This window comes from Phodopus roborovskii, unplaced genomic scaffold (assembly GCF_943737965.1).
Source record: "Phodopus roborovskii unplaced genomic scaffold, PHOROB, whole genome shotgun sequence".
Classification (NCBI taxonomy): domain Eukaryota; kingdom Metazoa; phylum Chordata; class Mammalia; order Rodentia; family Cricetidae; genus Phodopus; species Phodopus roborovskii.
Window position 1 is genome coordinate 26,422,152 of NW_026126470.1, and position 12,366 is coordinate 26,434,517.

Below are 12,366 nucleotides of genomic sequence, written 5' to 3' on the forward strand. Positions count from 1 at the left end.
CATCTGAGGACAGAGCTTCATCTAAGTAGCATGTAATCTAAGCGCCACCTAAGGGCTGGAATGGAGAGAGACATTCCCAGATGTTTATTCTTTTCTTCCTTCCTTCCTTCCTTCCTTCCTTCCTTCCTCTTCCCTGAGGCAGGGTTTCTCTGTGTAGCCCTGGCTGTCCTGGAACTCACTCTGTAGACCAGGATGGCCTTGAACTCACAGAGCTCCACCTGCCTCTGCCTCCAGAGTAAGGAGATTAAAGGTGTGGGCCACCACCACCGTCTAGACAACACTATGACACGGTCTGAGCAGCTCTGATCTATAAAGTATAGCAGCCATGTCCACACTCATGGCTTTTACCTTCTATGGCTGTGACCTTCCACACTCAACTCTAATTACAACACATTCTCTATTATGGCTCATTGTTGTTATTCTCTTAGTGTGCTTAACCTACAAATCAAACTTTACTAGGGGCTGGAGAGATGGCTCAGTGGTTAAGGGCACTGGCTGCTCTTCCAGAGGACCCAGGTTCAATTCCCAGCACCCACATGGTGGCTCACAACCATCTTCAATTCCAGTCCCTACTTCTGGCCTCCAATGGCAGTCATGAAACATGGCACACAGATAAACAAACAGGTAACATATATATGCATACACATTAAAGCTTTGAACTTTATTATTGATATACATGTGTAGAAGATAAAACAAACAAACAAACAAAACATGGCATAGGCCTCTGTGTTATCTACAATTGTAGGCACCTGGGGAACATCCCCTAAGGAAAGTGGAGGTAATTATAGGGTAATTTTATGCCAAGGGCTTACTTCTGTGTCCCAGAATCACTCAGTCTAGACCAAGAGCCTAAGACCTTGGAAATCTGTTCTGTTCTAGATTCCCACTGGTTTCCTCTTCCTTGACAGAAATTAAGCCCAACAAGCAGGGGAATAATCACAGCCCAGAGCATCCAAGTCCAAGGGACCGGGTACTTATTTATGCCAGTGCCACCAATTATGGCTTTAATCATGGAGGTCACGCTTCTGTTGCATAATGAGCCCTTCATAAACATGAATTTGTCGCCATTGAAAATGTCCTCCAGGCTTTCTGATGTGTTTAGTTCTAGGGTCAATCAGTAAATGTCATGAAGGTATAACAGAAGTGGTCAAGGCTATAAAACTAGGTCCTATTCATTGGGCCACAATCCTCTGACCAGCATTTTGGGATGAGGATATTTGCCTGGGGGAGGAAATGCGGAAGGAACATAATACCAGCTGTCCTGTGAAGGGTTTGGGAATTTTCAAACATTTACAAGATTAGTAGCAGCATTCAGAGAAAGATCTCGAACATGTGTAAACAGTGGCCTTGACATTCTGCCAGCAACTGCCGGCTCCTTCGAGCACACAGTAGGACCACACTCTCCAGCACCTTTGTTCAAAGGTGGCTGTGTGATTTTCCTAGACCTGTGACTGTCACTAAGTCCTGATTCGCCATTTCTTCTATTTCATCTATTCAAAGTCACAGACAACACCTCAGGTGACAGCCGCTCCAGGCTGGTTTTGGAGTACAGACGACAAATAGTGTCTTAGACATTCCCCAAAGGACATGTGGCCGGTGTGAGAAGGAAATGTCAGCTGCAGGGCGCTGGGCTTTATGAGCATCACCTCTGCTAACTTTAGCTCTCCAACTTTCAGATTTCCACACTCAATGCTATTTGTTATTGTTTAAACTATCAGTAATCTTAAATATATAAGGACCTGCACCTAAGGACATCAGAATGCTGACGGCCATATTGGAAGGTGTTACCCAGCAGGCAGACCTGTGGTGTTTTGTTTTGTTTTTTTTTTTTTTAAAGATGTACACAACAGTCAGGCGATGGTGGTACACACCTTTAGTGCTCAGGAGTCAGAAGCAGGAGGATATCTGTGAGTTTGATGCCAGCCTGGTCTACAGAGTTCCAGGATACAACTATAGCTACAGAGAAACACTGTTTCAAAATAAACAAATAAGAGAAAGAAAGACCCACCCAAGTCTGGCCCTTGACTGGCATCTACCACTTAGTCTAAGGGAAACTCCCAACACTCTAATGCAGCTTGTATGTCTACACAGCACAAACAATGTCATTCAGAGTGAGCGCCTGCTGTCCTCCAGAGCTCTAGGAGTGGGTGTGTGTCTAGATGACCGGCTTTCCAAGAAAGGCCTCAGAGGCCGGTCTCTCCAAACTCCCCAACAACAGTTGATCCCGTGTGTTGCCACACTAACGGAAATTGGGGAGGGGGTGGGCTAGAGAGATGGCTCAGTGGTTAAGAGTACTTGCTGCTCTTCCAGAGCGCCCACTTTGGATCCTTGCACCTTGGGTGGCTTACCACTGCTTGCAGGGTCCAGTTCCAAGGGATTAGCGCCCCACCTTCATACACACCCTACACACACACACACACACTCCTAGTGCCCTACTTCTTCTCATGGTAGATCACAACCGATGTGAAGATGTGGAGGAAGAGTAGGGACTCGACCCTACCCTCTCTCTCTATTGAGTGAGCAGTACTGGAACCCTAAGCCTGCTGTCCCTACACTCTCTCTGGTCCTTTTGTCTTTGTTGATTTTGCTTAGTGTTATTTCACTGTGATAAGTCCAAGTCCTGGGGAACACTACGCAGTAACTCCTCTAGTGAAGCAGCACCCCAGTGGCAGATTTGGGCACCAGAGCACAGCAGTAAGTCCTTTTAACTTGGGGGGACATGACGGGGGGACGGCGCCTTGTGTGCGGGATGGGTAAGTGGATAGTCCCTTCGCATGTCAGACACAACAGAAAACAAAGTAATCCCCGCCCACTAGGTCCCATTCCTTCTTCTAAGAATTATATTTCTGTGTGCGAGTGTGCGTGGCCCACGAGTTCAGGTACCACAGAAGTCAGAAGAAGGTGGGGCGCTAATCCCTTGGAACTGGACCCTGCAAGCAGTGGTAAGCCACCCAAGGTGCAAGGATCCAAAGTGGGCGCTCTGGAAGAGCAGCAAGTACTCTTAACCACTGAGCCATCTCTCTAGCCCACCCCCTCCCCAATTTCCTTCTTACGACAGCAGAGTCTTGGTGGCTTCCCACCCCGTGCCCAGGGTGAGCATCTCTCTTGGTAGCTCAGCTGCTCTTCACAGCACAGGAGCCAAATGTGTTGTTTGAAACAGGCCCCAAAGGCTTTTTATTGAATCGTAAATATGTACACACTCTGTTTACACAGAATATGTTCTAACACCTAAGAGCAAAGACAAACACACCTACCGTAATTCCCAGAGGCTGACTCTGACTTCTCAATGTGAATACTCTGGGTGACTTTGGGACAGATTTCAATTTCTTTGTAAAGCTGCAAATCACAGAGAGAAAGCTAATTAGGATCCCATCACAAATAGCTCCTTAGGATTAGTCAGCATTCTGTAAATCTATATTTTTCATAAGTGATGCTTGAACAAAAACACACACTATATCAGTCATTTTTTTTTTTTAATGTTTTAACTTACTGAGAGCTATAATGGAAATTTAGAATCCTCACCACCAAGCTCAGCTACAGTGTGGTTTCTAACCACCCCCCTACATACACACACACACACACACACACACACACACACACACACACACACACACATCACTAAAGATAACACCCTAAATCCATCATAGACCTGAAAAACAATGCCTCAGTCATTAAATCCTCCAGCGCTTGGGCAGTGGGTGGTTATAAACATGCTGAGTGGGAACCCTCAGAATACAGGGCACCTCTGGGCTTACACACACAGCTCCTCCATGTGGGAAACCCACAGCTGGAGAAGCTGGTAGAGACAAACTGTGTGGATGCACAAGCATCTCTGGTAGCCACTGAACTCTACAAAATTAGTTTAAAAAAATCAAGTATGCAAATCAACCAACTATCTAGACACCCAACACAGTCTATACTGTGCTTCTGTATGAAGTCAGGGTTGAAAGAGTGTCCAGCTTGCACTTCATACATCTGAACCCAACCTCATGAGACAAGGCGTCCCAGCAATGTGGCTTTTCATCCCCTAAAGGGACAATTACGATCTCCATTTTACAAATAAAGGGACTAAGTAAGGCTGGTGAGAAAGTACTTTTAAAAGTTTAAAAAGCCAAGGTCAGTAAGGCAGGATCTGAACCCAATCTCCCAGACTAACTTGTGAAACCCAAAGGGGCCCAAGGTCAGGAGAGTGGATCCTCTTAGGGAAGAAAGCCTAAAGCTGAAACCCAAATTTAAAAACAAAAGAGCAAGAACAAATGCAAACTGTTAATTGATCTTGAAATGAAAATAAGTCTCAATGTGCAGACTTTTACAGAAGCTTCACTCTGGAGCACTGAAGCAAAGCCCTTGCTGATGGCTGCCCCTCCCTGCCTCTTCAACATGTCGTTTTATTGAGACATGAAGAAGGAGGAGGAGGAGGAGAAGAAGAAGAGGAGAATGCAAATTTCTTGTTTCAGTGTACTATGACACTGCGTGATGGTGGTTAGAGCTAGGAACGATAGCGGTACAGCCGATGTCAGGGGGTATATGATCTTATTTAGATACTTCAGAAATGTCCCACAAAATTAAATTCCCCAATTAGAAGACTCCAGTGACACCGATTTTAAGATCAGAAAATACAGTCACCAAAGTAACAGATACGGAATTACTAAAGTAAAGCTTACCAGGAATAGCAGGTCAGCACAGTGTTCAAATTCAACTTTACCCATTGTTCATCTCTGCTTAGCTGGAGCCCTGGGAGGGCATTTTTAAATATGTGTGACAGCTCATCCCTCCCGCCAGGTGGCAGTATGGAACCGCTCTAGCCATCGCTGGGAAGACCCAGTGGGAATATGACTTCTGCACAATCTCTCTGCTTTCCGCTGGTCTCCAAGGACAGCTCAGTGTGGCACAAACAGGCCCCTGAGCCACATGATCACTCTTGTGCTGACTGAGACTGAGACTGAGACCAGATGGGAGCAAAAACCTCTAATAAAATACAGGAAATTTCAAGAATACACTACGTCTTCAAATGACTTCTATGAAACCACAGTCTGGAGCTAAGGAACTTGAAATCTGGTCACTTTATGAACAAGTAAGTGGCACACACATTAAATTACCTCTATTTCATTAAATTGCTGGAACTGCAACCCCTTTGGGTCTCACGAAATCATGTGCTGTCTTCCTGTCTCCTCTGGGCACCCCAGCCTAAGCCACGGTGGTCTCTCATGTAGACCACAGTGCTCTGGCCTGCCGCGATTCTGTGTGCCCACTGTCTGATGCCCTATGTCCATCTGCCACACACCAACCTCAAGGAAAGTGTAACAAGAGGGCGGCTTTGTCACCGCGAGGCCTGGTCCCAGGGCCTACATGACGCCACAATACCCAAATCCCTGCAGACTCGACAGTCTTATGGAAAACAGCGCAGTGTTTGCATAAAGGCTATGCCTACGCTCACCCGCTCTTAAGTACTGCGAACTGTCTTCAGATTGCATTGGACACCACCTAACACAGCATGAACGATGGGTAAATGGTTTCCATATTGTGTCATGTAGGGAATAAAGGAAGTCTATTCATATCCAGTACAGCATGGCCATCACACTGTACACGGTACTGTGTGTACCATGTACAACAGAGTAGAAGAGGTTTTTATCCGTTTGTTTCTGCTTTCTCTTCACAGACTCCCAATGTACATCTCGATGGCTGCACAGATGTACAAGGCCATGTGTAATGTCCCTTTTCTACTGTGGTTTCCCCTCTCATTTGGACTCGATCTACACAGCCTCCCTGTTCCTTTCTGGCTTCATGCCTGGCACCTTAATTTGCTTTTTTTGGTTTTTTGGGGTTTTTTTTCTCCCTCCTAGCATGGCACAACCAGCTAAGTCACTTCCTCCTCACCTCAGACTGACACAGTTCTGTCACCTCCCTTTTGCATGTGTTCACATGCATGTGGAGGTCAGAGATTGATGTCACTTGTGTACACATGCATGTGGAGGTCAGGGATTGGTGTCATGTGTGTACACATGCATGTGGAGGTCAGGGATTGGTGTCACGTGTGTACACATGCATGTGGAGGTCAGGGATCGGTGTCACGTGTGTACACATGCATGTGGAGGTCAGGGATTGGTGTCACGTGTGTTCACATGCATGTGGAGGTCAGGGATTGGTGTCATGTGTGTTCACATGCATGTGGAGGTCAGGGATTGATGTCACGTGTGTTCACATGCATGTGGAGGTCAGGGATTGGTGTCACGTGTGTACACATGCATGTGGAGGTCAGGGATTGGTGTCACGTGTGTACACATGCATGTGGAGGTCAGGGATTGGTGTCATGTGTGTTCACATGCATGTGGAGGTCAGGGATCGGTGTCACGTGTGTTCACATGCATGAGGAGGTCAGGGATTGGTGTCACGTGTGTTCCTTGCTCACTCTCACTTTAAGTTTCATCAGCTGGTGCCTCACGAGCCTCGGGTTGGACAGTTCAGCTCTCCTGACACCTGCCTGGCCAGCACGCTCTAAGGAAGCCCCCTCGTGTCTCCCCCTGCACTGGATCGCGGGTACATGCCACTGTAGCACCTTTCACAGGGATGCTTAGGTTTAACTCTAGAGCTCATGCTTGTGTGGCAAGAATTTACCCACTGACCCTTCTCCCCACCCCGGGTCTCCTCTCCTTGGGACACTCTGTGAACTCTTCCCACCTCCCATTCCGACAGCAACCTGAGCACACCGGCACACCTCTCCGTTTGCCCGCCCCAACATCTTTCTCAAGATCTGCTGCCTCAAGATCTGCTGCTGATGGCGGCTTGTTTTTATATGCATGTCTGCAAACCTGGATATAGGCTCTTCTAGAAACAGGATTCTTTTTCCCTTTGGCACATACCCTGTGAGAATTAGAGATTATGCCAAGCACAAAAATGCTAAGTAAATATTCGCTAGATGAATGAATAAAATCAATTAGTCAATTTTGCCTGCACATTTTATTCCCCTATCACTTCCAGAAGAACTCACTTAGTGTGAGATTGGAAAAGTATGGTCTCTACAGACTACACCCAGGTTTTTGACCATTCCATGGATGGTTCCCAATAGCTAGTCATGAAGAGATAGCCAAATGGGTAACATTTACAATGATATAATCAGGAAAGCCTACAGACAATAACCATTAGTAGATATTCAAAGCAAGAGAACTCCCTGCCCAGTAGCACGAACACTCATCACCCTCCAAGAAGATGTCAAGTCCAGGGCTCTGTTCGGCGGCTGACAGCAGAGTTAAGAGTTTGGGGCGGGGAGAGGCATATATAGCCCCTGAAGGGCACTGGGATTAGCGTGCACGGGAAAGAGCAAAGCTAATAACACCATGTGGGCTGCTGCTTCTTCAGAAAGGGACACGGAATCAAAGGTCTCAAAAAGCAACCAGCAGTGCTCAGAAAGGCTCTGCCTTGGAATGACGCCACATCCAGGCGAATGACCTAAAGCAGGGGTCCAAAACCAGGGACCCACTGAGAGGATTCCAGGGTAAAATTTCAGGAAAGAGGTAAAATTTACCCCATAAAACTGTAAAATGTAGCATCTTCTTTGTTCATGAATGCACGGAGGCAACACACACAGCAATACTGAGGGTGCCTTTGGCTGCATCGTGAATAGAAAGCAGTTATCTTGGTATCATATTCTAATTGCCACTGAGATCTGCCAATATTATTTATACTTGCCACTACTTCTGAGTACTGGTAGCCACCACACCTACTACCAGGTCTTATAACTTAGAAGTTTTGTCAGACCAACGCTGCCCAGAGGCACAAGAGGCTTAAAGAACTTGGGAAGATGGAGGTGCTGATCTAACTGTGGCAACCGCTTCCTTGGGGAATCTCCAGGCCAGAGACCTCTGCAAAGGGGGAACACAATGCTCTCTTTGTACTTTAGATTTTTTAAAGATACAACATGTACATGATAATTACAAGCCCAAACAGACCGAGATTCGCCCTCGATTACCTCACTGGATAAGACTGCATATCTGAAACTTAAAAACAATATCTGAGGAGTACTAAAGTGGCTCAGTGGTTAAGGTCACTGGCTGCTCTTGTAGAAGACCCAGGTTCAGTTCCCAGCGTCCACATGGTGGCTCACAAGAGTCTGTCTTCCTACTTCTTTAGGTACCAGGCATGTACACTATGCAATATGCATACAAGAACAACAACCACATACATAAAATGATAAAATAAGTAAGTCTAAAAAATTAAGAATGATATATGAGTAATAAAAATGTTAAAGTCATGGCTCAATTAGCACACATGCCTGGTATACACAGGTCACAGCGATGAAGCTACAGATGTTCACCACACACCTGGATTTTTTTTCCCTCCAAGAAATATCCTGTTGTGTTGTTCTCCGGGCTAGCCTTGAACTCCTGGGGGTCATGAAATCCTCCTGCCTCCGCCTCCTAGGTACTTCCTTGTTTAAGTAAGGAAAGGACTTTCACAGAGAGTCCTTTCACAGGACACAAACACTGGCTATTCTCTACTTCTCTGAAGGAACCCATGGCCTCCTCCATCAACGCAGTGGTTTAGAGTGGACTGACCATTTTGTTTCTTTTCCCTTTTTTTCAATATTTGTCGTGTGTGTGTGTGTGCGCGCGCGCGCGTGTGTGTGTGTGTGTACGTACATACATACATATGAATGTTTTGCCTCAAGCATGTCTTTATTACATGTGTGCAGTGACTTCATAGGCCAGAAGAGGGCATCAGATACCCCAAAACCATAATTATAGATGGCTGCCAGTCACCATATCGGTATTGAGAACCCAAGGTCAGTCCCTCTGCAAGAGCAGTCAGGGTTCCAAACAACAGGACCACCCATCCCTCCAGCCCCATTTTGATCCTTTTTCAACATATAACATGATCGGACTGTTAGAGAAGCGAAATATCACAGTTTCCTTAAAAAACATTTACAGGGATCTGAGGTGACCCTTCTAGAACGTTCCAGATGGTAACCACTGCAGTGGAAACATAATTGTATAAATTATGTGCTCAACATTGGTGAGAGGTTCCTAATATAAGAAGTACAGTTCAAAATGTTGATGTAAACACCATTTCCTCTGAAACCCTACACTGCTGTTCCCTTTCCCAAAAGGAACCTCTGGCCTATACTTCCGTCCGAGGTAAGGCCCTGCCCTATTTTTCTTCCTGTTGTGACAACAAGAAGCTCTGTGGCTCCAGAAGGATGACTAAGTCCTAAGAGGCCAGAATGATCTCCAAGAGAGGCTGGGACAAGGCACCAGAGGGCTGGGGTTCGTTTGTGTGTTTCTTGGTTTTGTTTTACACCCAACAAGATCTGACCCATCAGTTTTGATAAGAATAAGTCACACAAAATTGGAGTTGGTGCTTTTATCGTGACAACAGACTGAAGTCTACAGGAAGAGCGGCCATGAGGACTGAAGTCTTGCTGAGCTTTACCTGTGGGCTCCAACGTCTTCTGTGACTGCAGCCCTGCTCCCTAGACAAGCAGAGGACGCCTGTGATACATAAGGTTATTTATCCCTGCCAGCTCTGGAGCTCCGGATGAAGTGCACTCCTTCCAGAACTTGCTCCTCTCCCACCAGCTACAATTACCACAAGTGCACACATAACTTGAAAACCATCTCAAACTGAATGTCCGCGGACAGCGGCAGGAAACATTACCAGCTCGTAAATGTCCTCCTCGGGCTGGGGAACGTAGAACTGCATCTTGTTCTCCATTAGAAATTTCAGGCGCAGGTAATGGGCGGAATGATCCAGCTGATGCGCCTGGGATGGGAAGGCGGGAAAAGGTCTGTTTAGTAGTGAGCAGACGAGGGCACTTCTCTAAGAACATGGGACTTGCTCTCTTGCCTCCTGAGGACAACCGCGATGACGGGGTGTGTGGTAGGTTTCTATCCTTAAAAGGTTAGAACACATACAAGTCAGACCTGGTACCCATTAATAAAACTCCGCAGGGATCATGCAATCCAATGCAGAAAAGTGAGTCAAAGCCTTCTATGTATGTGACTAATTGTACTCTATACAACTGGCTTTCCCAACAAAATCTATTACACTAAAAAAGCCCTTGCATGTAAACACACACACACACACACACACACACACACACACACACACACACACACAGAGTAACAAGAAAGGAGGAGGGAACATTAACAATGAGAGAAAAACGCTGTGCCCCAGGAAATTTGGGGACCCCAGGACAGGTGTTAGCAGCTCACTGCAAGCAAGTTAGCATGCAGGCAAGACATCTGGATTCTAGCCTTACTTATATATTTCAGAATGGGACTCACTGAGGGCAGTGCAAGTGTGCTCCAACCTGGGAAACACATCAAATGATTGGGAATTAGCCGTTCTATTGTCTAGGATAGGCCAATGGATCTACTCTATCTAAAAAGCCATTCTTGAATTCATTTTCATATTTTGATTACAAAAGATACCATCATAATATGGTTTTATAAATCTTCTCAATACACGAAAAGGAGGCATGTGAAGAAAAGAAAAAGGCTTTTCAAATGTTACAATACACCAGGCACCACGCCTTTAATTCTAGCACTCAGGAGGCAGAGACAGATGGGTCTCGTTGAGTAAGAAGCCAGCCAGGTCTACAAAGAGAGTTCCAGGACAGCCAAGGCTACACAGAGAAACATCAAATGCTACAAGACTCAATGAAGCTATACTAGAAGAGATGAAATATATAATGGATAATTTTAATTGTAAAGTGCCCCCATCTATCACTTAAAAACACATCCCCAAATACTGCCAAGTAAGTGATAAGCTATTTGTTTCCAAAATAATCAATGAAACTCAGCAGTATATATTCTACGTAACTTGGGGATTTACTGCATGGACTTCCCTTTTACGTATATTTTAAATTTCTCAAATTTTAAAAGTAAACTTCCAATTTCATATAAAGCAAGTGATAAGAATATTGGCCAATGGACTGTGATGAGAATTATGTTTTGTGGGGTGGGTGAGATGGTTTCACTACGTACCCTGGCTGTCCTGGGACTCACTCTGTAGTCCGGGCTGGCCTCAAACTCAGAGAAATCCACCTGCCTCTGCCTCCCCAGTAAGGGGATTAAAGGTGTGTACCATCACCATCCAGCTGAGAATTATCTTTTAATAATGAAATTCATTTTAATTGGTAAATACTCCTACTCTATACTGTCAGTATAAATACAAACACACAGAGCAAACTAATAGCATTCCTGTCCTTATTCCCTTAACATTCACTCAGTCACAGCTAACAACGTGGGCAGTGTGCCCAGCAGGCACTCCATGAAGTTGCAAGGGTACAAACAGCAGTTGGATCACTGCAGGCCTCTGGAGCGTGCTTGGGCTATGAGAATCCATATGCAGAAAGAGGGAGACAGAGGAGCGGTCCGAGGCTCATGAATGCATGCACGGGGGACACTCAGGTATTACCACAGGAGCACATTTCCAGAAAGCGGAAATGAGTTCCTGGGAGCACAGGGCAGAATGTCGCTGGCTCTTGAGGGGCCCCAGCCTGTGCTTAGTTCCACAGACTGCCGTCCACTGAGCAGAACAGACACCGTGCAGTGAACACATCCCCGGCACCTGACTTTCACTATGTCTGAGACAGGACGCCTCTATCTGACAGCCCATGGCTCTCGATGTCAGAGGGGAAGAAGGGGGTGGCTGAGCTGAGGAAGCCTTTAAGAGGGCTACCCACTGCTGGTGGGACAGGAAAACAGTAATAGGGCCATGTGACAAGAAACGTTCCCTGTGTGCATGGCATGCGCGCGCATGCGCAGGGAGGGGACGCTTCTCTCTCCCCAGGTCCTCACAAAATCTGTGATTACAAGCAAAACTCTTGTTTTGCCATCTGCTCCCTACTGAGGTGGCGGGGTTCGTGGCATCTCAATAACAGGGACAGAGCAGCTTGGACACCTTACTGTCGTCATTAATAAACACTTGTGGACAGTCCTAATCAGACTGTCACTTTCCCTGCCCCCTTGTGAACATGACTACGGGGGTCAAAGCTCAGAGGAGCGCTCACTGGCCAGCTGTGGGGTCCCCCCAGGCCCCAGACAACACAGTGCTGACATTCGGAACTGCACAGGGAATGACAAGCAGCAGCTGGGGTTAGCACTGTACAGACAACAGGGTTCAGACTGCATGCATTTTCCCAAACATCTTTCTATTACTCATTCTCTTTTAAAAAAATAACGGTGAATCATGCCGCAGCTGTGAAAATGACCACAGGCTCTGCTACCCCAGTGCGGGACTTCAATGCTAGCACCTGCCTACGATCCCTGCACTCTGAGGTTAAGGCAGGAGGGTTTCAAGGTCGAGACCAGCCTGGCTCCTTAATATAGGTTTAAAAGGAAATCTAAAGTCCTTTACGGTTGATAA

General features: G+C 46.2%; 1 protein-coding gene across 1 annotated transcript in view; it reads right to left on the minus strand.

Moving 5' to 3' along the window:
- The window catches only part of Tiam1 (TIAM Rac1 associated GEF 1), a 119,075-nt gene that overhangs the window by 51,741 nt on the left and 54,968 nt on the right, over positions 1–12,366 (minus strand). The window contains exons 10-11 of the mRNA XM_051191808.1: positions 9,652–9,756; positions 3,255–3,336 (exon numbers count right to left, since the gene is read on the minus strand). Of these exons, the coding sequence (XP_051047765.1) occupies positions 3,255–3,336; positions 9,652–9,756 (187 nt within the window). The remainder of the gene's footprint in view (positions 1–3,254; positions 3,337–9,651; positions 9,757–12,366) is intronic.